Genomic DNA, 27,868 nt, shown 5'->3' on the forward strand with positions numbered 1-27,868 from the left:
AAATAAGTCGAAAGAAAGAAAGAAAGAAAGAAAGAAAGGATTCTGTTGATACTAGTGAAGATGCTTTGCAAATGCAAATATAGCGCCCTCTGCTGTCAAATAAATCTCAAGCAGAAGGCTTGTAATTATTCAGAATAAATGCAACGCATATTTTTATATTCAAATATTAAACATAATTATTTTCAGTCTTTGCATGGACCGTCTGCTCTTAGTGAGGTTCGTGATCTTGATGTAGATCTGCAGTCTGAAGCCTAATATATGTTTCTATTTAAATCCCACAGAAGGTAAGTGATCTGTGATCTGTGGTGTTAGAGGCGCATCTGCGCGTTTGTGGCTCCAGGGTCACACCTTCTGCAGACAGCTGCGCAGCAGGATGTACGGCGCTTCCCTACGGGCTGTGGGAGCTGCTCTCCGACCACAAGGATAAGTGAGACAAATTAGAAAAAGTGAGCAGCTATAAGACTACTTCAATATCTTTAATTGAGAGGAGACTTGACAGCTTTCATAGGCTGTAAGTGTAAGCTCCTCCACTGGGCATGCTCAATCTGGTTTGAAACAGGAGCAGAGAGGCTCGGTGTGAATAACAGGCAGTTTGGGCGTTTTTTTGAGGAGGCTCATCGCCCTCTTCATCCTCGATTCTCCTTATTTGGTCTGGTGTACAGATCTGAGAAGAGGACCGTTCTCCCTTTGATCTGACTGGGATATTTTTCATCCTGATCATGCATGAATGACAGCGGTGAAGATCTGCGCTCTGATCTTATCTGCTGAGACAAAGAGCGGCGGTGTGTAGCGGTGGCGTCGCCCAAAGAGCGCGGAGAGGGAGCGGGCTGAGCTGAGCGTGAAGGAGGTGAGTCTGGAGGCAGCTCCGCGTCTCCATCAGACGCTGTCCGCTCAGCACCACCGCAGTCACCTTGCTGTGAAAGTCACGAACAACAGGCGACCTGCTGGATTCAATGACCCGATCTGGAAACTGTTGTTGTTTGTGTTTTGTTTTTTTATACGTGCACATCTCTGATCTGGGAGCAATCTGACGTCCATTCCTAATGTGATTCCATTGGCTGCACTCATTCTGTATGTCGATTCTATACCTTCAGCAGAGCCTGGCAATGTTAACAGTTTAAAATCAGCCAGGTGCATGTCAGGTGCTGGTAAGGAATACACGGTAATAGAGGGAATACATGTCAAACAACCCTGATTTCCTCCCAACTGGCGACTGGTTGCTTTGTGCGTAATTGCTGTGCGCCGTTATAAAGGTACATCTAGACTGACCTTTGCAATGAGGGGAACTTAGTGGAGAAATGCCTAAGGGACGAGATGGGCCTGAGCGACGACAAGGATCGCATTGTGATAAACGTAGGAGGGATCAGACATCAGACATACCGCAGTACCCTGCGCACCCTACCTGGAACCCGCTTGTCCTGGCTGGCCGAGCCTGATGCGCCCAACCACTTCGACTATGACGCCAAGATCGAGGAGTTCTTCTTCGACCGCCACCCGGGCGTTTTTGCACACATCCTTAATTACTACAGGACGGGTAAACTGCACTGCCCAGCCGACGTCTGCGGGCCGCTGTATGAGGAGGAGCTGGCCTTCTGGGGCATCGATGAGACAGACGTGGAGCCATGCTGCTGGATGACCTATCGACAGCACCGGGAGGCAGAGGAGGCCCTTGATAGTTTCGGCGGAGGGGGTCTGTTAGACCTGGGGAGCGAGGATCCGGAGCCAGAGCCGGAGCATGAGGATGATGATGAGATGACGAGGAGGCTGGCGCAGGGGGATTCACCTGATGTGAGGAGTGGCAGCCTGTGGAGCCGCTGGCAGAAACGGGTCTGGGCTCTGTTCGAGGATCCATACTCTTCAAAATATGCCAGGGTGAGTGTTTTTTTTCCTTCTCTTTTTTTTTTTTTTTTTACCATGTTATTGTTGTTCTAGTTTCATCTGAATTGGGTTGCAGTGTAATAAGCCAGACAGTCTGCATGCATAATTAATGACTTTCAGATAAGACCATTCATGTTTCAATGAGCTGCTAAATTTATTTGTTTATTTAAGCTGAAATTATTACTGTGACTCCCACAGGCTCTTTTAAATATCTATTATTTTTTATGGTCCGGCTTCTCATCCATTACATATTCTATTAGTAAAACAAAACTCCTGAAATTCTGTTCTGGCTTTTGGCTTTGTTGTGCCATCCCAAGATTATCAGTGGCCCCCAACTGGTCACCTTCTTGAAGCGGTCCTGGGTAAATAAAGCCTAATTCTCTACAATCAGAAATCTGTCTTGATTTCTGATTGTAGAAATCAGAATCAGCGTGACGAAGATATAGGAGGGTAAAAGGGATAAAGGGCATCCAGACCCCCGGGGCAGAAAGGGTTGTTTACATTTCTTTCATTCCTTTAATTAAAATAAATATTATATCAGTTTTAAATTCTCAAGTAACCAAATCTTCCAAATCTTATTATGCTACTAGCATAATAAAATTAAAATTTAAAGCTTACAGTTTTGATGTGTCCACCACAAGATTATTAGTGCCTCTGTTTCACCAGTAAGTTTTCATCAAGTTGAGTTACAAGTTTTCAAGTTTGTTTATTAATTTATCAAACACTTATTTCATTTGTTTTATCATTTAAAAAAAGGCAGGGAGTGAGTTACCACATTTAATTATTGCACTTTATATGGTTAATTTATAACCTTCTATATCTTCAATGGCACTTTATGAATTAATTCATTGTTAATCAATATTTCCTGTGCTATTCAGTGTTAATGTGTCTGAAAAGCTATCTGTTCTTATTTTTCAATTATGGACTTAAAAACAGAGGGAAACCAATCAATCAACTAACCTACATTATTTGTTCATTTATTTTTTTCAAGCTTATTTTATTTTTACCTTGATAATATTCCACTTCTATTAAAAAGCATGCCACTTCTCAATCAATTACTCCACATTTCCCTGTATGTGACAACAGAATAATAAAACTTATAAAACCCAAATTAAAATTCTGTTATAATTTAGTTTTAGTGATTTATTGAAAGATGATCAATCGTCTTGCCACGTAACTCTGTGGATGTGCCTCTGTTCTTGACAGAACCAGTCAGAACCGTACAAACAACACTTGTTAATTTGCCTTTGCTGTTGTGATGGCACAACAGAAATTGATGAGTTCAGGAGGCTTTTTATGACCTTGCTTTGTAATCCTTGGGGTTTCCATAGCAGGCCGATGACAAAGACAGAGCAGAGAGAGAAAACAAAAATATCTTCTGCAGAAAACTGATTTGGATGCAAATCATAGCTTCCAAACTCCTCCAGCAGAGAGATGCAGAACCTCGCTGAGCCTCCAACAGGTCTTTAGATTGTTATTTCCAGGACAGAAGGATCCCCAGTTATATAGGTCAGCTCCACATAAGGACACCAGCTCTTTGGCACCAACCAATTGTTTGTGGCAGACCTCCAAACAAAAATGAGGTTGCTCTTTCAGGTGTCATTATTAGTCTTTGTTATGGGCACTTTTCCATCTGGGCACAATGCCCCACGTTGGTGAAAATGAAATAACAACCAGCTTTTCAGATGCTTCAGAAAGGCCACAGAGCCCCTACAAAGGACCGCTGTGCTGCATGCTGTTTGAACAGCTGTACCAACCTGATTGGTGTAAACAGTCAAGCTGCTTTAAAGGAAGTCTATATTGACAAGTTCTAACCCCTTAGGCTTTGGGCACAGCAGTGTAACCTAACTGTGTGCCATTTACAACATAATCATTTAATGAAGGGGGAAAAAAATTCCTGAATTTCAAAAAATCCTAAAACTGTCCTACATTTAACAATAGGTCTGACAAAAACAGATCAAAGATTGACAGAGCGCCACCAAAACTGGCAACAAGATTAATTAGATGTGAGCTTCAGAGTTAATTACAGACTCTATACACAGTGGATCTAAGCTCCTGTCTCTGCATAGTAGGCTTGTGGTTTTTCCGAGACAGGGAGAATTATTAATAAAGAAAATGTCTTTTGTCTTTTCACTGACTGCGCTCCTTCCTTACTGTCAGAGACGCATAATTCAGGGGGCGGCCCACTAAGATGCAACGCTTGTTTCTTTGTTTGGAAGGTGGGATATTCAGCAAACTGAATGTTTGGAGGCATTCGCAAATTAAATAAAAGAAGCTTATCAGAAAAAAAAGCTTCATCACACTAAAGCTTGTTGACTGATATTGTCTACCCAATTTGAGCTGCAAAAAAGTTTACTATTATGAAAATTTTGGGCATCTGAAGAGATTCAAATGAAAAACAACAGGCTACTTTAAAGGAGAAGGCAGGGATGTTAAATCTGACTTATTATGGAACACAGTGTAGAGGGGGTGGACAAAACAGCATTATGCAATCAGAGAAAACACTAACACTTTTTATCGCTTCAGAGCTCTGACACAAAATTTTAATAACATCAAGAAAAAACTGTGAAGTCCATGACTGCACTGAGCTTTTCTTAAACAATGAGCATATAAACTGAATTTTACTGAATTTTATTGGAATGTATATGACTGAACTTGAATCTCTCTATATGTTTATATTTATATTTACATGGATTTGGACTGAAGCATTTGTCTCGCAAAGTTCGTTGAGATTACATTTGTTCTGAATTGAAGCTACAAAAAGACGACTTGAACTCAACTGAACAAATTATGCAATATTCTACAAATATTTTCAAAGTTGGCTTTTCTATGTGCACTGTCCTGCTGTTGACACAACCTAAATCTGAAGTCAGCACCTAGAGTCCCCCTAAGCCACTATCCTAGTATTTGGAAGGGAAGCAGACTTTCATAAGCAGCAGTGATTTCCTCAGCTCAGTGCAATGATTCGTTGGTGATGAGGATGTTATAATGAGAGCCTGTTTTCCATCTTGTGCTGCGCGGCGGCCTCTCTGTGAATGGATGCTACTGCCAGGGAGAGCAGTGTTTGTTTTGCTCAACAGGATGCATGCCCAGACCTGCTCCCTTTTTATTCAACTTACACCTTCCCTAAAGTCATTCATTATTTCTTCACTCTACTTAACAATCCCATGCATTAGTTTGAGAGGTACTACAAAGCTTGACTTTGATGCATTTTTACAAGCAAACAAGCAACTATTGATCCCACTTTTGCAACTCATGGAATAGTAATGCCTCTCTTCCTATTTACACTTCCTGTCCAGTCACCTCACTTAAGATGAGGATGCTTATTCCCGCTTTAAGATAACGGTACACCATGTGGAGTAGGACAAACCCTTATTTTGCCACTTAGCTTCTTCCTAATCCTGTATGTAAACCATTATGTATCTGTTTATTTCTAAAGTAATTCCTTACAGTAGACTGTCAGGACAATATAAAAAAATACTTGAAGTCATGGACAGCCAAAGCAGGTACAAAATATCCCCAAAGGAGGCCTGATCTGATGCATGTCTTGCAACAGATAGATCCATTTTTTATGCAAAACAGTTGGGTACGAAACAACTAAAAATTAAAAAGTATAAATTGATAAAGAGGTGAATTGACCAACACCTGCTGTAAACCAGCACAGCATGATAGGATGGAGATAACATGAGGAAAACACCATGACGAAAGACCTCCACTATGTACCCCAGAGAGAGCGGCTGTTACGCTCATGTTGTATGCACCAGATCTCTGACAACCTAAATGTGATGAAATCTGAGAATCTAATCAATACATAATGAAGGTTGAAGTACTCTTTACCCATTAGGTGAATTATGGGTTTCTCCCAGCTCTCGGTGACTCTCAGGAGCTGGTCCTCAGGACAGTGTGACCTTGTGCAGGCAAGACCTACAGTAGTGGTTGTGTTGAAGGGAGAAGCCCAGGCTAAAGATTGAGGGTTAACAAAAATATCCCGTTTGTTACTACTGTTCCAGCTGCTGCAGGTTCTTTATAATTCAATATATAGGTCACTCATAAAAACGCCATGACCTTGAGCCTCAGCATAAGCAAGAGGAGGAACAGGAAGTTTATCCAGATCATCCCCTTAAAGAGGAAAAACAGAGATAACATCAACTGACATCTGGTCATAGTCAAAAGAGATGTTATTTCATAGATGATAGATTGAGTTGCATTGTATCCTGCTGAAAATAGTTGCTAACCCATCAAGGTTGATTACATTGCCTGTGATACTGTGCTCATCGTCCTCTCATCCCTTTTATCTTTTTCCCCCTCTCAGTGGATCGCTCTGGCCTCGCTTTTCTTCATTCTGGTGTCTATCACCACCTTCTGCCTGGAGACCCACGAAGCCTTCAACCCGATTGTGAACCGCACCGAGACAGAAGTGCTGGACAATGAAACGGTGGTGAGCACATACCAGGAGACAGAGACGGCGGCCTACCTCACCTACATCGAGGGTGTCTGCGTTGTGTGGTTCACTTTTGAGTTTCTGATGCGAATAACTTTCTGTCCTAACAAATTTGACTTCATTCGGAACGCGCTCAACATCATCGACTTTGTGGCCATCCTGCCCTTCTACCTGGAGGTAAGCCTCAGCGGGCTGTCCTCCAAGGCAGCGAAAGACGTGCTGGGATTCCTGAGAGTTGTCCGCTTTGTGCGGATCCTGCGTATCTTCAAGCTAACCCGTCACTTCGTGGGGCTGCGAGTTCTGGGTCACACTCTGAGGGCCAGCACCAACGAGTTCCTCCTCCTCATTATTTTCCTTGCTCTTGGCGTCCTCATCTTTGCCACAATGATCTACTACGCAGAACGCATTGGAGCCGACCCCAACGACCCGAGAGCCAGTGAGCATACACAGTTCAAGAACATCCCAATTGGATTCTGGTGGGCGGTGGTGACGATGACGACCCTCGGCTACGGAGACATGTACCCTCAGACGACCTTTGGCATGCTGGTTGGAGCCCTGTGTGCCCTGGCAGGTGTGCTGACCATCGCCATGCCAGTACCAGTAATTGTCAACAACTTTGGAATGTACTACTCCCTGGCAATGGCTAAACAGAAACTACCAAAGAAAAAAAACAGGCATATCCCCAGAGCGCCCCAACCAGGCTCCCCTAACTATTGTAAGTCCAGCATCAGCTCCCAGCATCCAAGCCCTATACCCCACGATGATGTGTTTGAGATCAAATTTCAAGGTAAGTAAGAAGCAAAACACAACCTCTCATGTACTGTTGTTGAAGCTGATTGCTCCTGTAGAAATAGCCATTTCACTAGTTAGCAGTTTTGCTGTCTGATCATGTACTTCAGTCAGCTGCTGACTCAGACATGAGACTAAGCAAAAAACACAATTCTGAAAACAATCAATGGAATGCAGTATGAAATAAAAAGCCCATTTGACTTTTGATAAAAGAATAAAAGAGACCCTGAGTATTCTTGCTATTGATTTTGCACTTCCTAATGCAGTGACTCATACTCTATGTCTCTTAAGACTGAGAGGATGTAGTTGTAATGTTAAGTACAACCATTAGTAGATGCTGGAACAACTTAATGCCCCTCTGGTGATGTCAGCGCTGAGATATATTGGTCTTTGCCAGAGATGAATTACATCAGCAGTTCAAGGTAAACACCAGACAGCAGCTGCTGTTTACAAAAGTTTTAAGACACCTTGAACTTTTGTTCAAGGCGTCTTAAAACCGGTGTCACCACAACAAGCTTTAAGGTATTTTGTTTGTTTCTTATGTGATAGAAAAACACAAATTTACTGCAAAGTGGAAGAAAGTTATGGGTTCTAATATTTACAAATAAAAAGAGGAAAAGTTTCTTGTAAAAACATATTCAGTCCCTTTTTTTCTGAAACTGCAAAATAAACCAATCATCTCAGTGAGTACATTTTTGTATAATTTAAGTATAAATACAACTATTTTGTGAGCAACTAGTGTCCCAAACACCAAGCAACACAGCAGACAGATGAAAAAGTTTGAAGCTGGTTTAGGTAATAAGAAGTAACCAAAGCGGTGGAATATTTTTTCCTTCTAAAAAGTATTGAAGAGTACAGAACAACTGCAAACCTACCAGGATATGAGCATGCACTCTTGCTGAAAGGCACACATCTGAGACTTAATGGAAGAGCAAAAAGATGTTTGTTGAAAGAAAGCTGTAAGAAGTCCTCTTTGTAGTTTGTAAAAGGGACACAGCAAATGTGTGAATGAAATAAGACCAAAGTTGAGTTTTTAATTTGCCAAAATTTCTTTTTTTATTACTTTGAGGGGAAAACGATCACTTGACACATTCTATAAACAGTGTTCACATGTTGAAATGCGGTGATGGAAGCATCATGCTTCCGCAATGCTTTTTTTCAGGGACTGGGAAGTTGGTCAAAGTTGATAAGCAGAAGAGTGAGTTAAAAACATGGCAATCCTGGATGAAAGTCTATTAACAGCTGCAAAATGCTTGAGACTGGGGCAGAGTTTCACCTTCAAGCAGGATGATTCAATTCAATTCAATTTAATAACATTTTATTTGTCCCCAATGGACAAGTCAAAGACACGTTACAATGAAATGTTTTAGGGTCAGATGTCTTCATGTGTTACAGTAATCCAGTGCATGTTACACTTTCTATATTTAAAATCTTAAAATAAATTGAAAAAAAAAAAGATTTTCTTTCATCATAATGATGTGCTACTTTGTGTTGGGTTATTATTAAAAATACTTCTAAACATTACAAAAGTTTTCAATTGGTCAAAATGACAAAACGTTCAAAAGGTAAAAACCCCTTTGGAAGGGACTGTATACTAACACCATTATGTTGCAGGGTAATTCCTATTTGGACCCTGAATAGGTCATAGCTAAAACAATGTTGCCCTTAACATCATCATCTTCTCATTTTAAAAAATTTTGTTCATTATTTTAAGATTCCAAGCTGAACGGCGAAGCGGCTAACGCAGCACTGGCCAACGAAGACTGCCCGCACATAGACCAGGCCATTTCTCCGGAGGAGATCTTCAGCCCCAGCGAGCGAGAGCGGCCCTGCTTCTTGGTCACCACGGCTGAACACCCCAACCACACGGGGGGCAGAGTGAGGAGGGGTACGTACAGTAACAGCCAATCACAGGCCCCCCCAAGACACTGACACCCTGTAGGCAATAGACATGACATGCTCCTTTGTCGCATCAGCTTTTTCCATGCACATCCAAAACACACACACACACACACAGCAAACATCACCACTCACTTTTTCTCAATCATCCTGCTGGAGATTGTACACAATTCCAACCCACACACAGGCACAATCCCCACAAACGTCAAGGATAATCCACATCTACATAAGATATATTTTTTTATACCATGCATAATGTAATACCCCTATTTATTTACTAGTAAGAAAGCTATTTTTGAGATTTATATGATCTAGGATGTGTCGTCTTATATGGCTAGGAGAGTATTTTTCGTGCTACATGTGTATCATGTACGTTTATGTGTTTTAATGATAAGTAATGTGTGGGATTCTGACTTACAAGAACATTCCTCTTGACCATTACGGTGCATGAAGTGTCTTGCTGATGGGTGCTATCAGCATGGTGAAGGAGCACAACACAAAAAGTGAATTATTATTATTAATATTATCATTATTACAGCTTAAGACAATTTAAAATTATATTTTAAATGACAAAAAGTTCAAAACAGTCCTCTCGAAGGTGATGTAAGTTTGTGTGCAGTAACTGGCACACAGAATGAAATTCTGCTTGTAGCCAAGTGTAGACCTCCTGCCCACGGTGCCTATTGTTCTGTCTTGTTACAGTGTTCTACTCCAAACCATTCCAGTACCACCCGGTGCATGCTGTTGTACTCCTGATGCACTCAATGCATGGAGAATAATAATCTGTCTCAAGTCTGTGTTGACCTGTTTCTTTGGAGACAAAAACAAGAAAGCAACAGGTGTAGTGTAAGAAGTGATGAATACCAAAAAAAAAGTAAAAAAAGAAAACCTTCTGTCATGGATCCAGTGCTGCAGTGTACTCAGAACGTTCTCTGTTTTCCAACTGAAGGTTATGAAAAGCCTTGGAGCCTTAACAGCATGTCTGGCATGAGCGGGGATGCCTCTGGAGTGTCCTCAGTGTCCGCCCTGCCCTGCAGCCCACCCTGTCTAATGCAGCACTCACATTCTCCCATCCCATCCATTATGTAGCATGGTTGCGTAGCAGACACAATGCCATTGGAAGGCCAGTCCACAATTCTCCTTCTTATCTCTCCTGTCAGACTTTGCTTTGACACTTTTTGCCTTCGCTCCTGATTTTGTTTTCTTCTCATTTTTGTTTGTTTTGGTTTTTCTTTTCCCTGGAACAATGTATCTTAACTGTGCTTAAACTTAAACTTCCCAAGTGATACACTTGGGTGTGTCATCATATCCTAAAGTAGTCAACATTGGCACATGCCACTCTGCATGGGTCACCTGAGCTGCAGACGAAGCACTGTTCTACTGCAGGCTAACTCCTCTTTTTTTTCCTGTGTTGACATCATTGCCTGTTGCTCTGTTGCTTTTGATCTCTCATACTCTTCTGCTAATAAGTTTGATCTCATTTGCTTTTTTTTGTTGTTGTTGAATTTTGTAAAAATATATATATTTTTTTCATGAGATGTAACCTCTGTTGATAGTGTGCTGGAAATTAACTCATTGCTTTGAAACATATCCAAAAGCTGTTAAGGCAACTGTCAAGTGCTTTGTGTGTTGCAAAGTAGAGACGTTTTCATGCAGAAGTGCAATCCAGACAAGACTCCATGTTAACTGAGTGGCCATTAAAAATATACATATTTGAACGCAATGTTCACAATGTCCAATGCAATATGGAGATTATGACAATTCCTTTGATGCCAGTGATGGATACATTTAATTTCAACAGAACTGAAACTGTTAATTTGCATGGACTGCATGATAAATCATGTTCAACCAGAAGCTAATTGTAATGCAGTAACTGTAAGAAAAAAAAAGAATTTAAAAGCTTCCTAAGCTTCGTCATTCTTATGCATTTCAAGACAGCTTTACAAGAGACTCAGTCATAGCAGAGATTTTTATGTAGCCACCATTCTTTGCCTTTCCCCAACTTTATACATTTATTTTCCTTCTCATTTGACCGGGGTCTCTAGCTAACACAGAGTTGTCTAACTTGAACAAATTTGTCACAAAGCCAACAAATGCTATTTTATATGACAGTGTTTACTGGTAGTTTAGGGTTTTTAAACTCTGTAAATACTCTTTAGCAACTTCTGCTACTGCTGTGCTGCTTGACCTGATGCAGGACTCATGAGATAAACGGGCGCACCTCAATAAATTAAATAGTTATTTATTTTATTAACTGAAGCCAAAAAGTGAAACTCATATTATATAGACTAATTGCATCCAGATGCATATATTTCAAGCATTTATTTCTGGAAAAAAGACCAATAAAAAAGAAAATGTGAAGAATGAGCCATGTTTTGTCCTTCATAATTATAAGGACTGCTTACAAGACAGTTGTCCAGTAGACAGACATGTCGGGCAAATAAGCCGACAGAGGTCTAACAAAAAAACTGGATCTTCACAGAAGGTTGTGTATTAGAAAAGTTGAAAGAAAAGAAAATCTGTTTTCTTAAATACCCATTTAAAAGGGATATTTACAACAGACAGGGATGACAGGGACGTGAAGTTTCAACAGACAGGGATGACAGGGACGTAAAGTTTCAACAGACAGGGATGATTTGGGAGCCATGTCATCTGCTGGCTTTTATAGAGTCCAAAGTGAGAGTATTTTTCTACCAGGAACTTTTAGAGCCTCATGCTACCTTCAGCTGACAAGCTTTAAAGAAGTGCAGATTAAATTTTCCGGCAGGACGTGGCACCTGTGGTGCTGGATCTGTCAGAAAATTCACTAGATCTAAATCTCACAAAGCAAATCTTTTGCAATTCCGGCCTAAATTAAATATTGGGTTATATTTACCTGCTCGGCAATAAATTAAACATTCGATATCCTAATTTAATGAACAAATTAGTTTGAATTTTATAGAAAGTGATCTGTTAAGCATTGCAATCCTAAAACATAAGGATCTTGCACATTTTTGTCACAAAACAAAGTCATTCAATGTCACAATTTGTGGTGTAATAAAAATATTTTCGTCTATTCTTAACAATCAGAGCATGATATGGGTCACTACTTTTGTATTTGGTAAAATACATGGACGGTTTTTGAGTGAAGGCTGTTGGGGTTAGTTATAGTGGTGAATAATACCAATAAGAACCTACAGTGTATTGGTGAGAGACACCTGGCCCAATATGCTACTAAAGCCATCCTGGTTTCCTTATTACCTCAGCAGTGGGTCGCCTCCATGCCCCAATGCGTTGATGCAAACGTTCCTGCAAAAGGAACCAAAGTGTTAAGTGAGTATTTTCACTAGACAGTTATAAAAATAATTTTTTTTATTGGTCTTTTTTGATATTCAGATTTTCTAACAAACTTAAGCTTAGTTTTTTTAATAGATATAAATTGTATTTCATTAAAAGGACATTAAATAAATGCTTTTAAAGATATAGTTCTGTGTGTAATTAATATATACATACTGTATATTTCACTTTTTAATTAAATTTCTTAGAAGTATTTATTAAGATGTGCCTGTAAAACAATGGTGTTTTCATATCAAGTAAAGCAGAGAGAAAGTCAGTAAAAATTGACATCTTATTAAACAAATGTTCCCAGTGTAGCATCATTATGCCACTTTATTTCCTAAATAGGCACTTTTAGCTCCACCCCGATACTCTTAATCAAATTAATGTCCTCTTTGGTTATTGTTGTTACACACCAGTGATATTACAATTTAACATTCAGCACCAAGCAAAAGAAGATAAGCTGGAAAAAGAGATGAAGGAAAAAATGATTTTATACTTCTCATATCTTGTTGTATATTAAAGCACAAAAATAAAAGGGGACCAAGCAACTCTACAGAGCCAAAATGTCTCAAGTTACAATCAGATATCACAAGGAATCCTGCTGTGTGTTTGTCTACTGATCAATACTCCTACATGTATTGATACCGTCCCAACATTTATGCACAAGTCTTTTCAGGGCACTTTATTAAATTCTATGTAGAGCAATCAGTAATGTTTATTTCTGTAAGAAAAAAGAAGCTAAGGTAATTGTAAGAAGTCATCCAACTTTTGTTTCTATTCTGAATTGAGCATTGTTTCACATTTCGAGTCATGTCTCTTGTGGTAATTGATGAACGTTCTATGCTTAAAAAAAATATTTGTGTAGATTTGATGTGAAGAGATGCAGGTGAATTTTATGGTCATGCAATTCAAATGCAGGGTAGGGGGAAACATGATGTGGGTCTATTTGGGGAAAGGTAAATGCATGTATTTTACATTTATGCAAAAAAAAAAAGCATTCAAATAAAATATGTAAATACAAGTCATTGCATGAAATAAATTTTATACACAACAAGCATTCAGACTTTGTTTTTTTTTTTCAGCAGCAGCACATGCATACGTACATCTTTCCTTTCCCACTGGCTTTACCGCTGAGGTTTTCAACTGCGGATCGATGTTCTGACTATGTGCAAAGAGAGCTGAAAATGAATAAATAAAGACAAAAAAATGGGGTGACTGTGAGAGCATGATGGAAAATACCCAAACGCATGACAATGACCAAACGACTCTACATCGAGCTGTAGAGAGTGGCATGATTGGGCATGTTCATTATTAACCGACTTCAAAGTCCAACCGATGCACTCAGACGGTCCGTTTTGATGTCTGACGCCTTGGCTGAAGCATGGGAACGCATGGTAAACCTATTGTTTACCATGAGGAACTAACGGAGCACATTTTCTTTACCCTCCATCATCGCCATCATTTCCACCATTTTACATAGAATTGTGTAATAATTTATTTTTATTATTGTTTTTTTATATGTTTATAGAGAACCAACGACAGCACCGGAGCAGACAACCAACAGAGTCAGTTTGTGTTATGAACCATGGTGTACCAACCACTATGTGTATGACCCATAATGACCCATCACCCATTTGATAGTGCTGTAGCATTTTTTTATGTGTGTATAACTTAGTATTTTTAAATGGGTGTGACAGTGACAACCTGTACATCACAAACTCAGCATAGATGTAGCACTGAGGAAGTTTTGTTGTCAAGCCTTATGTAGCTCAGTATCTGTGACTGGTTACTGTGTTGTAATTTGTGTGCCTATTTTTCGCTGTGTGCCAGTCCTGTAAATATGCTTTGTGTGTGCTGAATTTGTGCGTTCCAATGTTTTTGAGCAACCATCAAATATTTGTGTGCTGCTTCTGTTGGAAAGAAAAAAAAAATGTTGCTCCAGATTTAAGTCACACCCGTGTCAGAAAAAAACAAACAAACAAACAAAAAAAAACCTATCAATTGTCATGTCAGCCAGTCTTAACAGTTGAAAAGAAATAATGAACTTTGCACTGTCACGGTCATATCTTTGTAGGGTTTTGCACTGTTTTGCACCAGTGGAGTTTTAACATTTCTTTGATATATTTTCAGGCATCAAAAAAATAATATTCACAAGAAACCACTGTTGTTTTCTAAAAGCATCACTATAACCTTGATAAAAATGACGCATTTGGATTGCAAGCTCTGGCGTAAGGAATTGAAAGTACTTAAGACCGTAAGTATTATAGTTGTACTAGTTTGAAGGACAAAGACAGCCAATTTGAAGTGCCTTAAAAAAGTATGCATACCCTATAAACGTCGCATTTTGCCTTGTTGCAACCAGAAACGACAGTGTAAGTAATTAGAATTTTGAAAGACATAAAGTCAGTCCAGACTTTGACTATGCCATTCTAACTCAAGGCGCTGTGATTGAAACCATTCCATTGCATTTGTTAGGTTTGAAGTCGTCATTCTGTTGGAAGGTGAACCTCCACCACACTTCCAAACTAACTCTGACCACTTTGCCCCTGCTAAATACTAAAGTATCCCCACGACATAATGCTGCCACCACCGTCTTTCATGGTGGGTAAGGTGTGTGTATGGCTTTTTCCTGTATTAATTTTCAGCAACAGCTTTTTAAATGTAACCAGGGACTTCAGTTTTGGTCTCATCTTACCAAAGAACCCTTTTCTGCATATTTGCTCATAAAAAGATTCTCACAATATCACAATCTTGAGTAAAAATATAACACTTTTACAGTATCACACAAAAATGTACATTATTATTGAAATGCCTAGTATTTGACACAAAAAACAAATAATTTCAAAATTGCAAAAGTGATTCAACATCATTACTGCAATAGGAATAAAGCCTCTTATTTATCCATAACTATTTTGATTTTGATACAGACAACAATTCTGAACAAAATTATAAATGTGTAAGGCCTTAGTAAATTTAGTCACTGTTTTAAAGTTTTTAGTGTTCAGAATATTTAACTTTTTTGTCATCCTGTTCCTTACAGAAAATCACTGGGAGCATAACAAGCTGTTACCCATCCTGCTGACAGACGGCAGTTTTAAAACAGTGCTACCTTAATGCAACAAGTGGGGCCACCGTTTTATGTCCCACAAAGTAAGAGAAAAATCTGGTCCCAGGTAATTTCTTTGACACAAAAAAAGTATCTTGACTGTAAAACAATAATATTTTTATTTTCTGGTATCGTTTGATACGTAATAGTCTTATCTACTCCCCAACATGGTTTACGGCAAGCTACAGGCAGAACTTGTTAATTTATTTCAACAGTGCCTTTCGTCATGGTAATCTTCAATAAAGGCCAACTTAATAGTTGTTCTGTCGAGACATTCCTTAGCTGAGATGTGGATCTCTGCAGCTCCTCCAGAGATGCCACAGGCCTCTTGCTTTTTTGATTAATGCTCTCTCTTTTGGCCTGTCAGCTTAGCTGGGCAGGCATGTCTTGCTCAGTTTGTAGTTGCGGCGTACTTTTTCCTGTTTTAGATGACAGACTAGACTTTGCTCTCTGCGTTTTATAACCTAACTCTGCTTTAAGTTCCTTTACTATGTCATCCCTGAACTCTCTAGTTTGTTCCTTGGCCTTTATATTAATGTTTGTTTGCTGATGCTATCTAAAAACCCTTCGGGGCCTTCAAAGCTCTATTTATACTACAATAAAATTATGTATAAATAATTTATTTGCTTCTGAAGGCAATTGGATGCAGTTAATTTCATTTAGGGCCACTAAACTTCAAATTTTTATTTATAAAGTACATTAAAAAATATGTTGCTTTCCCTTCAAAATTAGGTGATAAATTTGCACAATTACATTAAAAAAACCTTTATGTTTGTGGTTGTAACATGACATAAAAACGTTTAAGGAGTGCAAACACTTTTTACGGCGCTGTAGGATGTACGACTTTGCCATTACATCATGTTAATGTTATGTAGTGCAGCTGTGATTTAATTGACAATCATGTAGAATTATTTTTGTTTCTTGTACACATATGTGCATACAGATAGTAATATGTAATACCAACAAAGGCCAAACTGTTATCAACTTGGACAAGTGCCTCTAATATGCAAATTATTCTTCTCATTTAGGGGAATTACAGTGCATCACCACCTAATGCACATTTTAATTTAAAAGTCACCAGCCATTGAAATTAATGCTCAAAATTACAGATGCAATAAGGAGCCCTGTATGGATCAACCTCTACAATAAAGCAATGAGTATACCTCTTAAAAAAAACCCTCAAAGGACCACCATTTGAGCACAAAGGGTCAATTCAATGTTTATGTGGAAAAGTTTGTGAAAAGGGACCAACTTCTTACCAAACAACTGCAAACACACTGCCAACAACCTCTTGAGATCTGAGTGAATTCAGTTAAATCTGCCAAAAATAGCAAGCTGCAGGCTGGCTGAGTACAAATAGGAGAACGGTATGTTGGTCAACGTTTAACAACAGAGAAAAAAGGAAAGTAAAGAAAGCAATGGTTATTGTATAAAGAGAACCAACATGACAAATATGGCAACTAATGTGTGCTACTTAGTGAGACCTTAGAGTGTGTGTTTTTGAACACCATGCATTTTGTGGCTACTTATCTCAGTGAGGTGTTCAGTTATCGTTTTTATTGGTTTGTTGTTTAGAGATTTTTGTTTTGTGTGTTTTTTGACCAATACAGTTCAGACTTGTACAGAAATAGTGATAAATAAAAAACACAGAAATAATCAGTATTCAGTGAGTGTTGATTTATTTTTATTTTTTTTAGCCATCTGAAGTAAAAATAAATAAATAAATAAATAAAATACACATTTCCACTAATACACCAATTCAAATCAACAAACAGATGACTAAAAAAAAAGATTCAATATAAATCAAGCCTATGATAAACAGAAAAATGTATATGATAAATCTGAAATGTAACAAGTAGATTTTTGGAGGCAAAAATTGCAGAGAACCATTTCATCAATCAATCAATAATTCAGAGACTGGAACTGAGTAACCTCTCCTTGATTGGCAGATTACATACTGAATAATATTTTTCCCTAATTATTAACTGTATCCAAATTGAAAAACACACTCTTCATCCTTTTTGATCCGTAAATACAATCCACCAACATAGACTCTTAATACACTTTTTGGAGTTAAAAAATAGATTATGGTCTTATGGTTTGATGCATAAATAGTGATGATCTGGTAATTTCTTCCATTTCTGCTGGATGCAAAGCAATGCACTATGAAATTACATGTTGTTTGTTTATGCATTTATTAATTAATGTGCAAATCATTTTATGACTTAGGTTGACAAAGTTTTATTTCATTAACTTAGGCTGCTCTAAAAAACCGTGTTCAACTACACCAATCATGAAAACTTTATCAAGTAGCTGAGGTAGTTTTTTAAAATGCAAAACCTATTACTCAGTGAAAGGGGAACTTTGCTTATGCTCCAGTTCTTCCCAAGTGTGGACAGAATTCTGTGTTAAACTCGTCGTCACACCACACACTGCCATTGAGTGTCCAGCACCACAGCCAATGACAACAGGCCTGAGATCAGAAACGAGCCGAGGATGAAAGACATCAGCCTGTGAACCGTCCCCACACATCCCGTGCTCGTTCCAGCCCCACGACAGGAGGCACCCCCCTGAAAACAGAGAGAGAGCCGCGTTTGGTCAGTGACAGGAGGACACAGAGGGGAAAGGCTAAAATTAGACACCAACAGGGAATAAAAAACAAACAAAAAAAACAAACAAAAAAGAAAACAGGCGGGCTACACAAAGAGAAACACACACACACACACACACGCCCACACCCCTGCACGTACAGAGCTTCTCTGATCTCCAAATGCTGACACTTGGTCTGCAATAAAAGCCTCCCTTGCGCTTCACAGCTGGAGAGCTCATCAGTGGGTGTGGTCAGGTCTGCATCACTGAGGAGACACGTGCCATGGCAACACAGTTACCTAATAGGTTCCGTTGTCGTGGCAACAGAGGCGAGCTTGCTTTCTCAGGGGTAGCACGTCTTGGAGCGCTTGCCGTTCGCTGCAGTTGTGTGTGTGTCCATGTTTTCCATTTGTTCCGTCGACTGGTCTCTTCGTCTTTCTGTGTTTTGTCTCTGAAGAATCCGATTTGGCTTTTCCTAACAGGCGCATTGTGCTTTGACCAGTTAACAGGGCAGGATAACTCACCAGAAGCTTATGTCAGTGTGACGCTGCCAAATACGGCTGCAGAAGCACTTGTAGTCGTGCCTTTAAGACGGTGCATGGATGCATAAGTAGAGCGCATTTAGCATGTCTTAGAGTTTATAGGTGCTGAAGACGATGTATTAGTGGACGTCACGTGTTGAAGTGTCACAGTGAGGAAAATAAAACCTCATCTCGCTGCTTAATTCATGGATGCACTGACGAGAGGACAGCACATCAGTGTTTCCATGGCAACAAAGTGTCTGCACAGTATTCTGCGCAACATGAGAATAAAAAAATATATAAAAAACGCAAACCGTGAGCCACTTCCAAGTGAAAAAATCTGGCCACTGGTTTTCATTTTTGGCAGTTTAGAAATTTAACAGTGACACAGCACCACAGCTGCACCTTTTCTAGCCAAAGCTGCATGAGTCCATAGAGGTAAAGATATACTATAAGTAGTCATGTTAAGCTTAGGTAATCACTGAAATTTTTCCTCAGATTGGACGAGCTGTGCCCACAGAGTCTTTGGCCTATCGCCAACCTCTGACCAACGATGACGAAATTCATACTTGGAGACCTCTCGCTCAGGTGCAAATGGGCATGGGTTTGAGCAGGCAACAGATACAAACAGCGTGCAATGCTCTCTATTCTCTTCCGCCTGACCTACTTCAGCTCCAGAAATAGCAGCACTCAGGTCTGGGCTTCCAATCCTGTTTTGCTATTTAATTTCTCCTGCCACCACGCTCAAGACAGGAGGAAGAAGAAGAAGGAAAAAAAAAGAGATCACGAAGAGTCGGAGGTTCACACAAGTTCTTCTTCTACATGTTATGCTTTCTCATCCCTCTGGAAGAACTTCACAAAGTACAGAGCAAAACTTTCTCACATCAATGATTACTGTGGACAGCCGTAACAATGTGCTAAACCTCGCCCATGCTTGTTATTTTTACATTTGGTGAGAAAGCTGACGGCTGGTCGCGTGGATGTTTGCAGCAACACCGGCAACATTCAAGTCACCTTTCTAACGGAATCTTGTAGTTCCATTTCTGAGTTGTTCTGTGGTATTTTTATTCATGCTGATGTAAAAAACTGGGTCAGTGTTAAAAATTTAATGTGAAGGATTTTACAGCCAAAATGTTTCTTATTGCTTGCTGAAACTATGGCAAAGTAGGGGAGGTTTGTGAAGCATGTACAATACAGAGGCATCAAAGTGTCTTTAAAAAGTTAATTTATGCAAGTGATTCAATTAAAAATGTGAAGATTCATTACACAGATTGTTTTTTTGCTAATGTTGATGATTGCAGCTTCCAGTTTAATGTTAAACCCAAGATTCAGTTTATGAGAAAAAATCAAAATAAAACGTGGATTTTTGTCACGGGAATGAATGTTATTTCCATTAAAAAGTAGGGTAAGCCACAAAAGTTCATTCCTAAAGAAGCTCCTGTTAATGGTTTGGTGGAAGGAAAGATTGTGGTAGAGAAATGAGAACAAGCGACAGAGAAAACCGCAGCCATAAGAGGATTGTAACACAGCCCATTCAAGAGTTTGGGGCAGATTTACAAGGCGTGGTCTGCAGCTGGCATCACAGCTTCAGGAGCCACAGCACACACAGACGTAAGGACTCAACTACAAATTCCTTCTTTTAAGACACTCCTGAACCAAAAATAGTGTCAGAAGCATCTTACCTGAAGAAAAGGGACTAGACTGCTGATTGCTGGTCCAAAAGTCCCCATTTCAAATGAAAATAAGTTTTAAAATTAATTTAGACGTCAAGGTGTCTTTTTTTAATTAGTGGTTACAAGAGGCTGTTTTTGTTTACATTCATTTATGTGGACTGAAGGAAATTGCTCTCATAACATTTGCCTGTAAATGGTTTTGTGTGGGCGTGAGGGGGTGAGTGTGTGAGTGTGGTTAATATCGTTCCTGTTAGGCCTGTTTGGGTAATTGCCTCTGTCAATGATATCCATCTATCTATGCTGTAATTACTTCTTGATGAAAGGCCACGAAGCAAAGTACTGACCCCAAAAAATCTCTGCTGCTTTACCAAGATGATTTTTTTACACTGCTGTTTGACTCTAATGTATTAGGTAGGTCTCATACTAATTCTTTAATACCGTAGAAAGAACGGGTTGGAAAAGGTTCTGCTCACCTTTGTGTCTACGTTATCCTTTATGCAGTCATGTCGGTTCAGCAGAGACGTCTCGTGTTTCAGCCACAGAAACCAATAAAGCTCTTTTCTGACATGAGATACGCAACTTTAATGGCTTTTGTGAATCTGTTAAAGTGCCGGCTTTCAGTCATTTAGACACAAAATGGTATTTACAGCAGGGCTACACGTCATCATTCAAATCCTTGACAGAATGAGGCTCTGTGTCTGTAACCTGATGATTTACAACGTGGAAAATGAGAACTGAACATGTCAATATTTTTCTTTCTATGTTCACACCAGATGTTGCAAACATCTGAAGGAATCCACATATGTAAAAAAATCACCAATAAATCCATAAATTAAGTTCTGTGTTATACTGTGGAATGGCATAGAGAATGGAATGCATTTGTTGGTAATAATAATATAATAATAATAATATAATTGTATACAAGTCAAGAGTTTAGACCATTCTACACTGCAAAAACACAAAATTTTACAGTGTAATTTTGGTCAAAGTTTGTAGTGCAAATATTTTAGTACACTTGAAATAGGACAAACTAACTTACAAGTAACTTTTCAGCAAGAAATATGAGCTTGTTTTAATATTGATGAAAAAGTACTATTGGAAATATTGGAATACAAGACATTTTCCAAAATTATAAGATATAAATCTTATAATATTGGATTACCGTCTTACTGAAATATCCACACTCATTTCCTCTTTTGATAAATGACCACATAAATGGTAATTTATATGGTCATAATCATCATAAATGTTCTCAGTCTACTATAGTTCATCCTTTCCTTTAGTTTCCAGCACAGTTGTAAAAAAAATGTTTTACAGAACAAAAATTTCTGAAAACATCTGAACTGTTTGAATGAGAACATGCTCACCTACAATGGCAAGGTTGTGTTCAGATCCACATACAATCTGTAAAGAAAAAAATAAATACAGTTAAAATAAACACAGGTCAGGTTTAACTTTAAAACCAGGTACAGATAATATCACCGACTATCTCTTCTTCATGCCAGCTGTTAGTGAGTGGGAAATGTTTGGCAGCAAGAGAACATTTTGCTGGCTTTCTATTATTAGAGCGATCTATACGGCCATTTCACTGCTTTTTTGGCATCTGTGCTACCTTAAATCAACTATTTCGAAATCCACAATAAAAGCAAACCATTTAAAACATAAGTGCAGCATTGGTGGGGAAAAAAATTGATTTTTCAAAAATTAAATCTTCAAAAGCCCAAAGTTTTATAAATTGTTAAAATTGATTTATTGCCCAGCTCTACTGAAACCACAGAAATATTGAGAGCCACTGTGCTAAGTTGGATGCATGGAAATAGATGCAACAAAAAACGATAAAGTTAATAGTTTTTTTTTTAGATATGTTGAATTTATAGTTTTGCACTTTATAGTATAAAAAAATGTAATGGAAAGATTAGCCTAATAACCTTCATCACACAAGTAAAATAAGGAGTTAATGCTGTCATTTCATAGCTATACTGCTGAATCCAAAGATGCAGATCTAACACCTTTTTTCTCTCCTCCCTGTTCACAGCACTGACTGGTGTTGAAATGTGTAAATATTTATATGGTAATTACCTAATGCTGCGCTGCTGAAACAGTCCTGTGTTTGTAGCAGAGGCTGAACTGCATTGAGAGGGCTCTGTTTTGGATAAAATCTACACCTTAGGCAACACATAAAAACAAATATTGATTCCTGAGCAATTTGCTCCTCCTCGTATGTTTTTGTGTCTCATAATTCAGCTCGTCAGAATTTAAAGGGCTTAAAATGGGGAGGCGAGGCTAAAAGATTTATGGGTCATTCAGCTATTTTATCTCGCTTTTCACTATGCGTATAAACAGAGACACACAAAAGGTAATCCCTGTTTGGCACGGGTCAGTGCAGCTGCAACGATCTGTACTCAGTGGAGGAAGGATCAAGCACTTACCCTTGCCCGTCCCTGACATCAACTTTATTGACAAAGCCTTCGCCATTCAGACCGTAGGTTAACTGCTGAGGCCCTGATCCTCACTATCAATTACTCTTATGGGAGAGGAGATGTTTACCCTTCATTAAGCAGTTGTCCTCCCCCCGATGCATAAATAATGACCTCCGTCTTTTCTATGCACAAAATCACTATAATTTTCCCTTGACATTAACAACAGCAACTGTTTTCTCTTTGATTGGCTGGTGCCCCCTGCTGGACTGCTGTTGACATTTCAAATCTAATTTGTAGAATACAATACAAAACTAAGACTCTCAACAGTGAAGTCTTAAATTTAGGTCATTTAGGCAGATACAAAGACAATTAGATGCTGCAGACAGTATCTCACCTGAGTTGCTCCATAGAGGGATGTAACTTCAAGAGGGATGCAATCCTTCCTGATTCCCATCAACATCTCTTCGTTCTCACTGACTGAGGCTGATCGACCAAGCTGTCCATAATCGCCTCTCCCCCATGTGAATACTCTGCCTCTCTCTGTGAAATAAATTAATATTTTACTTATCTTTTATCTGAAATGCAATGAAAAGCTCAGATTTGTATCCTTTTGAGATGCTAAGGGGTGACTTGAAATGTTCTGACCATCCAAGGAACCCTGCTAACATCTCAAAATTTATCAAACTTCAAGCACTAGCTATCAGGAAGTAGGATGTCCTAATAATTTCCTCGGCTCGAAAACACTTTATTGTTCATATCTTTTGTCTACTGATTAAAACAAGGTTGATTTTTGGCGTTTATCTATAATTAAATCCCTTTTTTTAATGAGAAATGAGATAAGACTTTGATATGTGAAGTGAATATTTAATGGACCGTCCTATTTTTTTTCACATGACTGTAGCTAAAACATAGCAGGTCTCCAAGCTATCCTGTTCCTGGTGAGTATCTCAGTCACAAGCTGAGCTTCTACCCCTTTTGTACCTGTTTGAGCAACAACGTGCGTCCAGCCGCTGCACACACCCATAACCTTCTCTCCCTTCAGCAGAGATCGATTCAGCAGAGTGGGAGAGGGCAGAAAGGGCTCCGCTGTAGCCAGCTGGCCATGTTTATTGCGTCCCCACAGGAATAATTCACCTTCTTCTGCAACCCCCCCCCACAAAAAAAAACAAAGGCAGAGCAGCAACTGAATCATTTGTCAACTAACTCCAGGACAGATGCGAGGTCAGGCTCAGCATATAAAAACAAAGTCACACACATCCTATCATGAATGATTGATTATCAGACGGGGACACACAGAGACAAACTTTATACCAAATCAAGTGAACTGGCATTGCACTTACCGAGAGTTTTGCTAAACTATGGTGCTATGTATGATTCAAACCTCAGAACTGACGCTAAGACAGAATTCCTTTACATAAAGAACGTTAATAAAATGTCCCTCTCCCAATCCAATGCAGTGATTTTTATGACCTGCAAAAAAAATATTGTAAAACTCTTTCTTCTAGTCTTTAAAAGGAAAATAAAACATGGTGCATCACTGCAATTTATTCAAAACTCACAGCTAACAAAACTCTCATTCCACTTTCAAACTGACTCCCAGTGACTTTTTGGATTGATTTTAAAAGTCGTTTGCGGTGTTATAAAAAGTCACTCTCATGCTTTTTATAACTACTTTTGACTTTCAGAACCCCAGATTGGCATATCTAGGTATTTTATTAATTTTAAGCACGAACAAAAAATGTGTGACGTGACTTTCCTGGGGATCTGAGAGCGGCAGAGATTTTGTGTTTTAAGAGCTATAAACCATATTTCCATGTTCAAACAAACACTAGAGTACTTAACAACACAAAACCTTAATATTTTTTTAGTTTCTGCTTGTTAGTTTAAGCTAATTAGCACAGATTTCTTGTTCCCTACCTGTTAAACACACACAGTGTGCTGAACCTGCTGTTACAAGCTGTGCTTTCCTCTGGCCGAGACCTGCAGTGTTGGGTACAAACACGTGTCACATGAAAATGATTCATTCCACCATTGCAGCTTAGTGCATGTTACCTGGTACCGGACAGGGAAGTTTGGAGTTCAGATGTGACGGAACAGGGTGGGGACTGAGCGCTCTCTTAGCATGATTAAAAAGACCGGTTCCCCACTGATACACGGAGCCCGAGGCTGACGGTTAAACAAAAAAACAGGATCCTTGGCTTTACTGTTAAATTAAATTACAACACAGAAAAACAAGACAGACAGCATGTGGGGATACCTTACCACTAACGGCGAGTGAATGTCTCAGTCCTGCTGCTACACTCACTACTGGCTCTTTAAGAACCTGACAACAAACATCACAATAATAATTAGATCAGAAAAAGAGGAAGTGCCGTTTATAAAACTCTAAAACAGGCAGAAATTATGTATATGTACATCTCATGTGAAGTATACATAGCATGTCATAATTTTATACCTTTATTACACACAGAAATACATGTTATTTTTACTTATCTTCTAACTTAATTAGATACACGTAAAAATACAACACACTGGTAACATGTACTCACCTCAACAGCTAGAAGCTCAGAAGAGTGTGTGACTGTCTGTCCAACACCCAACTGTCCAAATGCATTAGAACCACATGCAAATAGTTGACCAGAATCTGGAGAGAAAAAAAAAACAATGGAAAAATAAAAAAAAGTAGGCAGGCAAGTAAAACAGATGTATGTTTTGACAGACATACAGTCACAAATCTCTGCAGAGACAGAATGAAAGTCCCAATCAATAAAATATAGACATTCTGAATAAGCAAAAAAGGTTTTATCTGGTTGCTAAAAGAATCAAAGAGTCGCAATTACAATGGAAATTTCTTTAAACATATCTTAAAATATACTCGTAGCCAAAATACCCGGTATAAAATATGAGCATCATGAGCTAGCTTATTAAATTATGTAAGTGGTCTGCCTGCAGCATTTTGCTTAGCTTGGAGGAATAAAAGTCATGACAAGTCTAGTCCAGTAACCAGTGCAATGACAAAAAACATCAATAATTTCTATTTAGCAGACAAAATGTTACAAGGAAGAGTCAAATATTAAAACAAAAACGTAAAATGCAGAACTAGTAGCTAATTCAGGTGAAATATCACTGAAATATGGAAATGCTGATTTAACACCCAGTGTTTTTTGCTCTGCTTCAGTTTCAACCTGCAGACAGAGTAGCCAAGTTTCATGAATTTGTCTTTATTTTAAGAGATGAGATAGTTAAAATGAACAGACAACATTTATCAATACTATATAATACTATATCAACTGATTCTCTGTGAATTTGGCAAGAATATTCATGCAGTTACATGAGTAAACAGATCTATCATCAAATATTAAAAGAACCATTTGCTGTTGAGATGCGGCTTCTGAGTAGCGTTTTCTGCTCACCGGTGAGAAGAAGTGTAAAATCCCAGCCGCAGGCTACATTTGCGACTCTGTGATTCAAGACGGGGCAGAGCTGAAGAGTTAAGACGTTAGTACTATGACCAAGTCCCAGCTGGCCTCTGTCATTCTGTCCACAAACAAACACCTCTCCACTCTCTGCTTAACAAAAAAAAGAACAAAGCAACAAAACTCTTAGGGAGAATAACCCACACATTGTTTAATTTGTTGTTCAAAATGTGAATCCTTGTTTAAAGTTATCACTGAGGTGGAATCAGGTTAGTATTAAGTCTTAAGTCCTTCATCTCATGTGAAATCTGAAGTAAAAACAGAGGAGCTATGATTGAATATGTAATTTACCATCAGAGCAACAGTAAATAATTTCCAAAATATATGTATGTTTCTTAGAAGGTGGATTTATTATGTCATTAGAACAGGCAGCCAGTGCTATTAGCAGTAAATGCTGACGTTGCATTTTACAGTAAACATTAACTTAGTAGTGTTTGCCCTTTTTTGCAGTACCATCTTATCAGTTTCCTACTGAGATAATACCTTGTTTCATTAGAGCTGAGATAATGGGTCATTAGCATTATCAAGCAGTAAATTAATAAAGTTAATGTTTCAGAGGGTGTGTAAAAGTCACGTCTTAAAAAGGTACTTTTTATTTTGTTCACTATCTCAAACCTTCTCAAGTCAAACAAAATTTTAAATTGCTGGTTACAAGTCTGACATGAGTTCCATGTCTTTTGTGGTTGGATCAAGTCCAATAAAAAAAGTAATTAAATGGACATAATTTTGAGTTATGATGTGATTTAATCATACAGAAACAGTGTAAAACATTCAAGGCTTGTAAACAGAAAGCTGTGAGATGTATTATGCTTTAATTGAACTGCTAAATAAGAGCATAGCAGTTTTGGAGAGTGTAATATAAAGACGTCATAAAGAGTAAGCAACTTTTTCCTCCCCTTTATTGTGGCATTATTTGTTTTATCAGCTTTAAAAAGAAAAGGAAAAAAAACTGCAGTTCAATTATTCATCCAGCAGAGGGGTCCATTTAACCTCATAAAGTTTTCCTCACACAACTCGGTACTGTCAGTGATTTAAATGAGTTCTGTGAAAACAAACAGAATCTCACCGGTGAGAACCACAGAATGACCTCCTCCTCCGTCCACAACACGGACCGTCCTGCCCTGCAGAGCCGAGCAGGGCAGGAAGGAGAGCCGCGGTACGCACTGGTCCTCCACATGGCTCTGTCCCAGCTGACCGTAGCTGTTGGCTCCCTGAAGCCAACAACGCATATATAAAACACATTAAACAGAGAAGACAAACAATTCGTGTCGTCAAATATTCTCCAATTATCCATACACGGCATCTGTTTGGGTGGTTGTTGCAAGTAAACTGTGAGCTAGTTAGGCTAACCTTAGTAAAAGTTTTAAAAATATAATCGTTAAGGTGTCACGTCACTCGGCGGAAGTGAGTACTTTATTTAACATAAGCACACGATCTGACAAACACAAGTCACACCGTTTATTTCTAAGGAGAACAAACTTACCCAGGCATATAAACAAAACGTAAGACGTGAATGTGTTTCCATGGAACACCCAGCTGGAAACCAGACATGGTTTACGGCACTGTCGCAATTTCCAGGCACGCTCTGAACAAATCAGTTAATTGTGAACTTCAGCCGGCGAATATACAAATAATGAGTTCAAATGTTCCCTTTATCTATGATTAAGAGTTTATCTATTTCTGTATTTATGTTTAGAGACGCTTATTATTGAAATGTGAGCTGTAAATTTGTTGAAGCTACATTGTTAATTCAACAAT

The 27,868-nt window shown here is 38.8% G+C and overlaps 2 protein-coding genes across 8 annotated transcripts; one reads left to right on the forward strand and one right to left on the reverse strand.

Annotated features, from left to right (window-relative positions):
• Window positions 1–205: 205 nt before the first annotated feature.
• On the forward strand, window positions 206–20,799 carry kcnc1b (potassium voltage-gated channel, Shaw-related subfamily, member 1b). Of its 4 annotated transcripts, XM_028035959.1 has the most exons (5): window positions 213–1,872; window positions 6,191–7,106; window positions 8,823–8,996; window positions 13,854–13,890; window positions 19,040–20,799. In XM_028035959.1, the coding sequence occupies exons 1-5, from the start codon at window positions 1,315–1,317 to the stop codon at window positions 19,086–19,088; spliced, it is 1,734 nt and encodes a 577-aa protein (XP_027891760.1). In that variant the 5' UTR covers window positions 213–1,314; the 3' UTR covers window positions 19,089–20,799. The 4 variants fall into 4 exon arrangements, with proteins under 4 accessions (XP_027891771.1, XP_027891760.1, XP_027891750.1 ...); XM_028035949.1 differs by lacking the exon at window positions 19,040–20,799 and having other exon boundaries at window positions 13,854–17,090; XM_028035944.1 differs by lacking the exons at window positions 13,854–13,890; window positions 19,040–20,799 and adding an exon at window positions 9,957–13,267.
• sergef (secretion regulating guanine nucleotide exchange factor) lies at window positions 10,502–27,682 on the reverse strand. 4 transcript variants are annotated; one of them, XM_028036003.1, is made up of 12 exons: window positions 27,594–27,682; window positions 27,177–27,321; window positions 26,048–26,200; window positions 25,184–25,278; window positions 24,897–24,957; window positions 24,687–24,800; window positions 24,552–24,614; window positions 23,616–23,774; window positions 23,029–23,174; window positions 21,582–21,618; window positions 13,429–13,503; window positions 10,502–12,295 (listed from the first exon to the last, which is right to left on the reverse strand). In XM_028036003.1, coding segments are annotated over exons 1-12 (1,092 nt in total). In that variant the 5' UTR covers window positions 27,636–27,682; the 3' UTR covers window positions 10,502–12,293. The 4 variants fall into 4 exon arrangements, with proteins under 4 accessions (XP_027891804.1, XP_027891786.1, XP_027891795.1 ...); XM_028035985.1 differs by lacking the exons at window positions 10,502–12,295; window positions 13,429–13,503 and adding an exon at window positions 16,923–18,001; XM_028035994.1 differs by lacking the exons at window positions 10,502–12,295; window positions 13,429–13,503; window positions 24,552–24,614 and adding an exon at window positions 16,923–18,001.
• Between the last annotated feature and the right edge of the window lie 186 nt (window positions 27,683–27,868).

Source organism: Xiphophorus couchianus, chromosome 2 (genome assembly GCF_001444195.1).
Source record: "Xiphophorus couchianus chromosome 2, X_couchianus-1.0, whole genome shotgun sequence".
Lineage (NCBI taxonomy): Eukaryota > Metazoa > Chordata > Actinopteri > Cyprinodontiformes > Poeciliidae > Xiphophorus > Xiphophorus couchianus.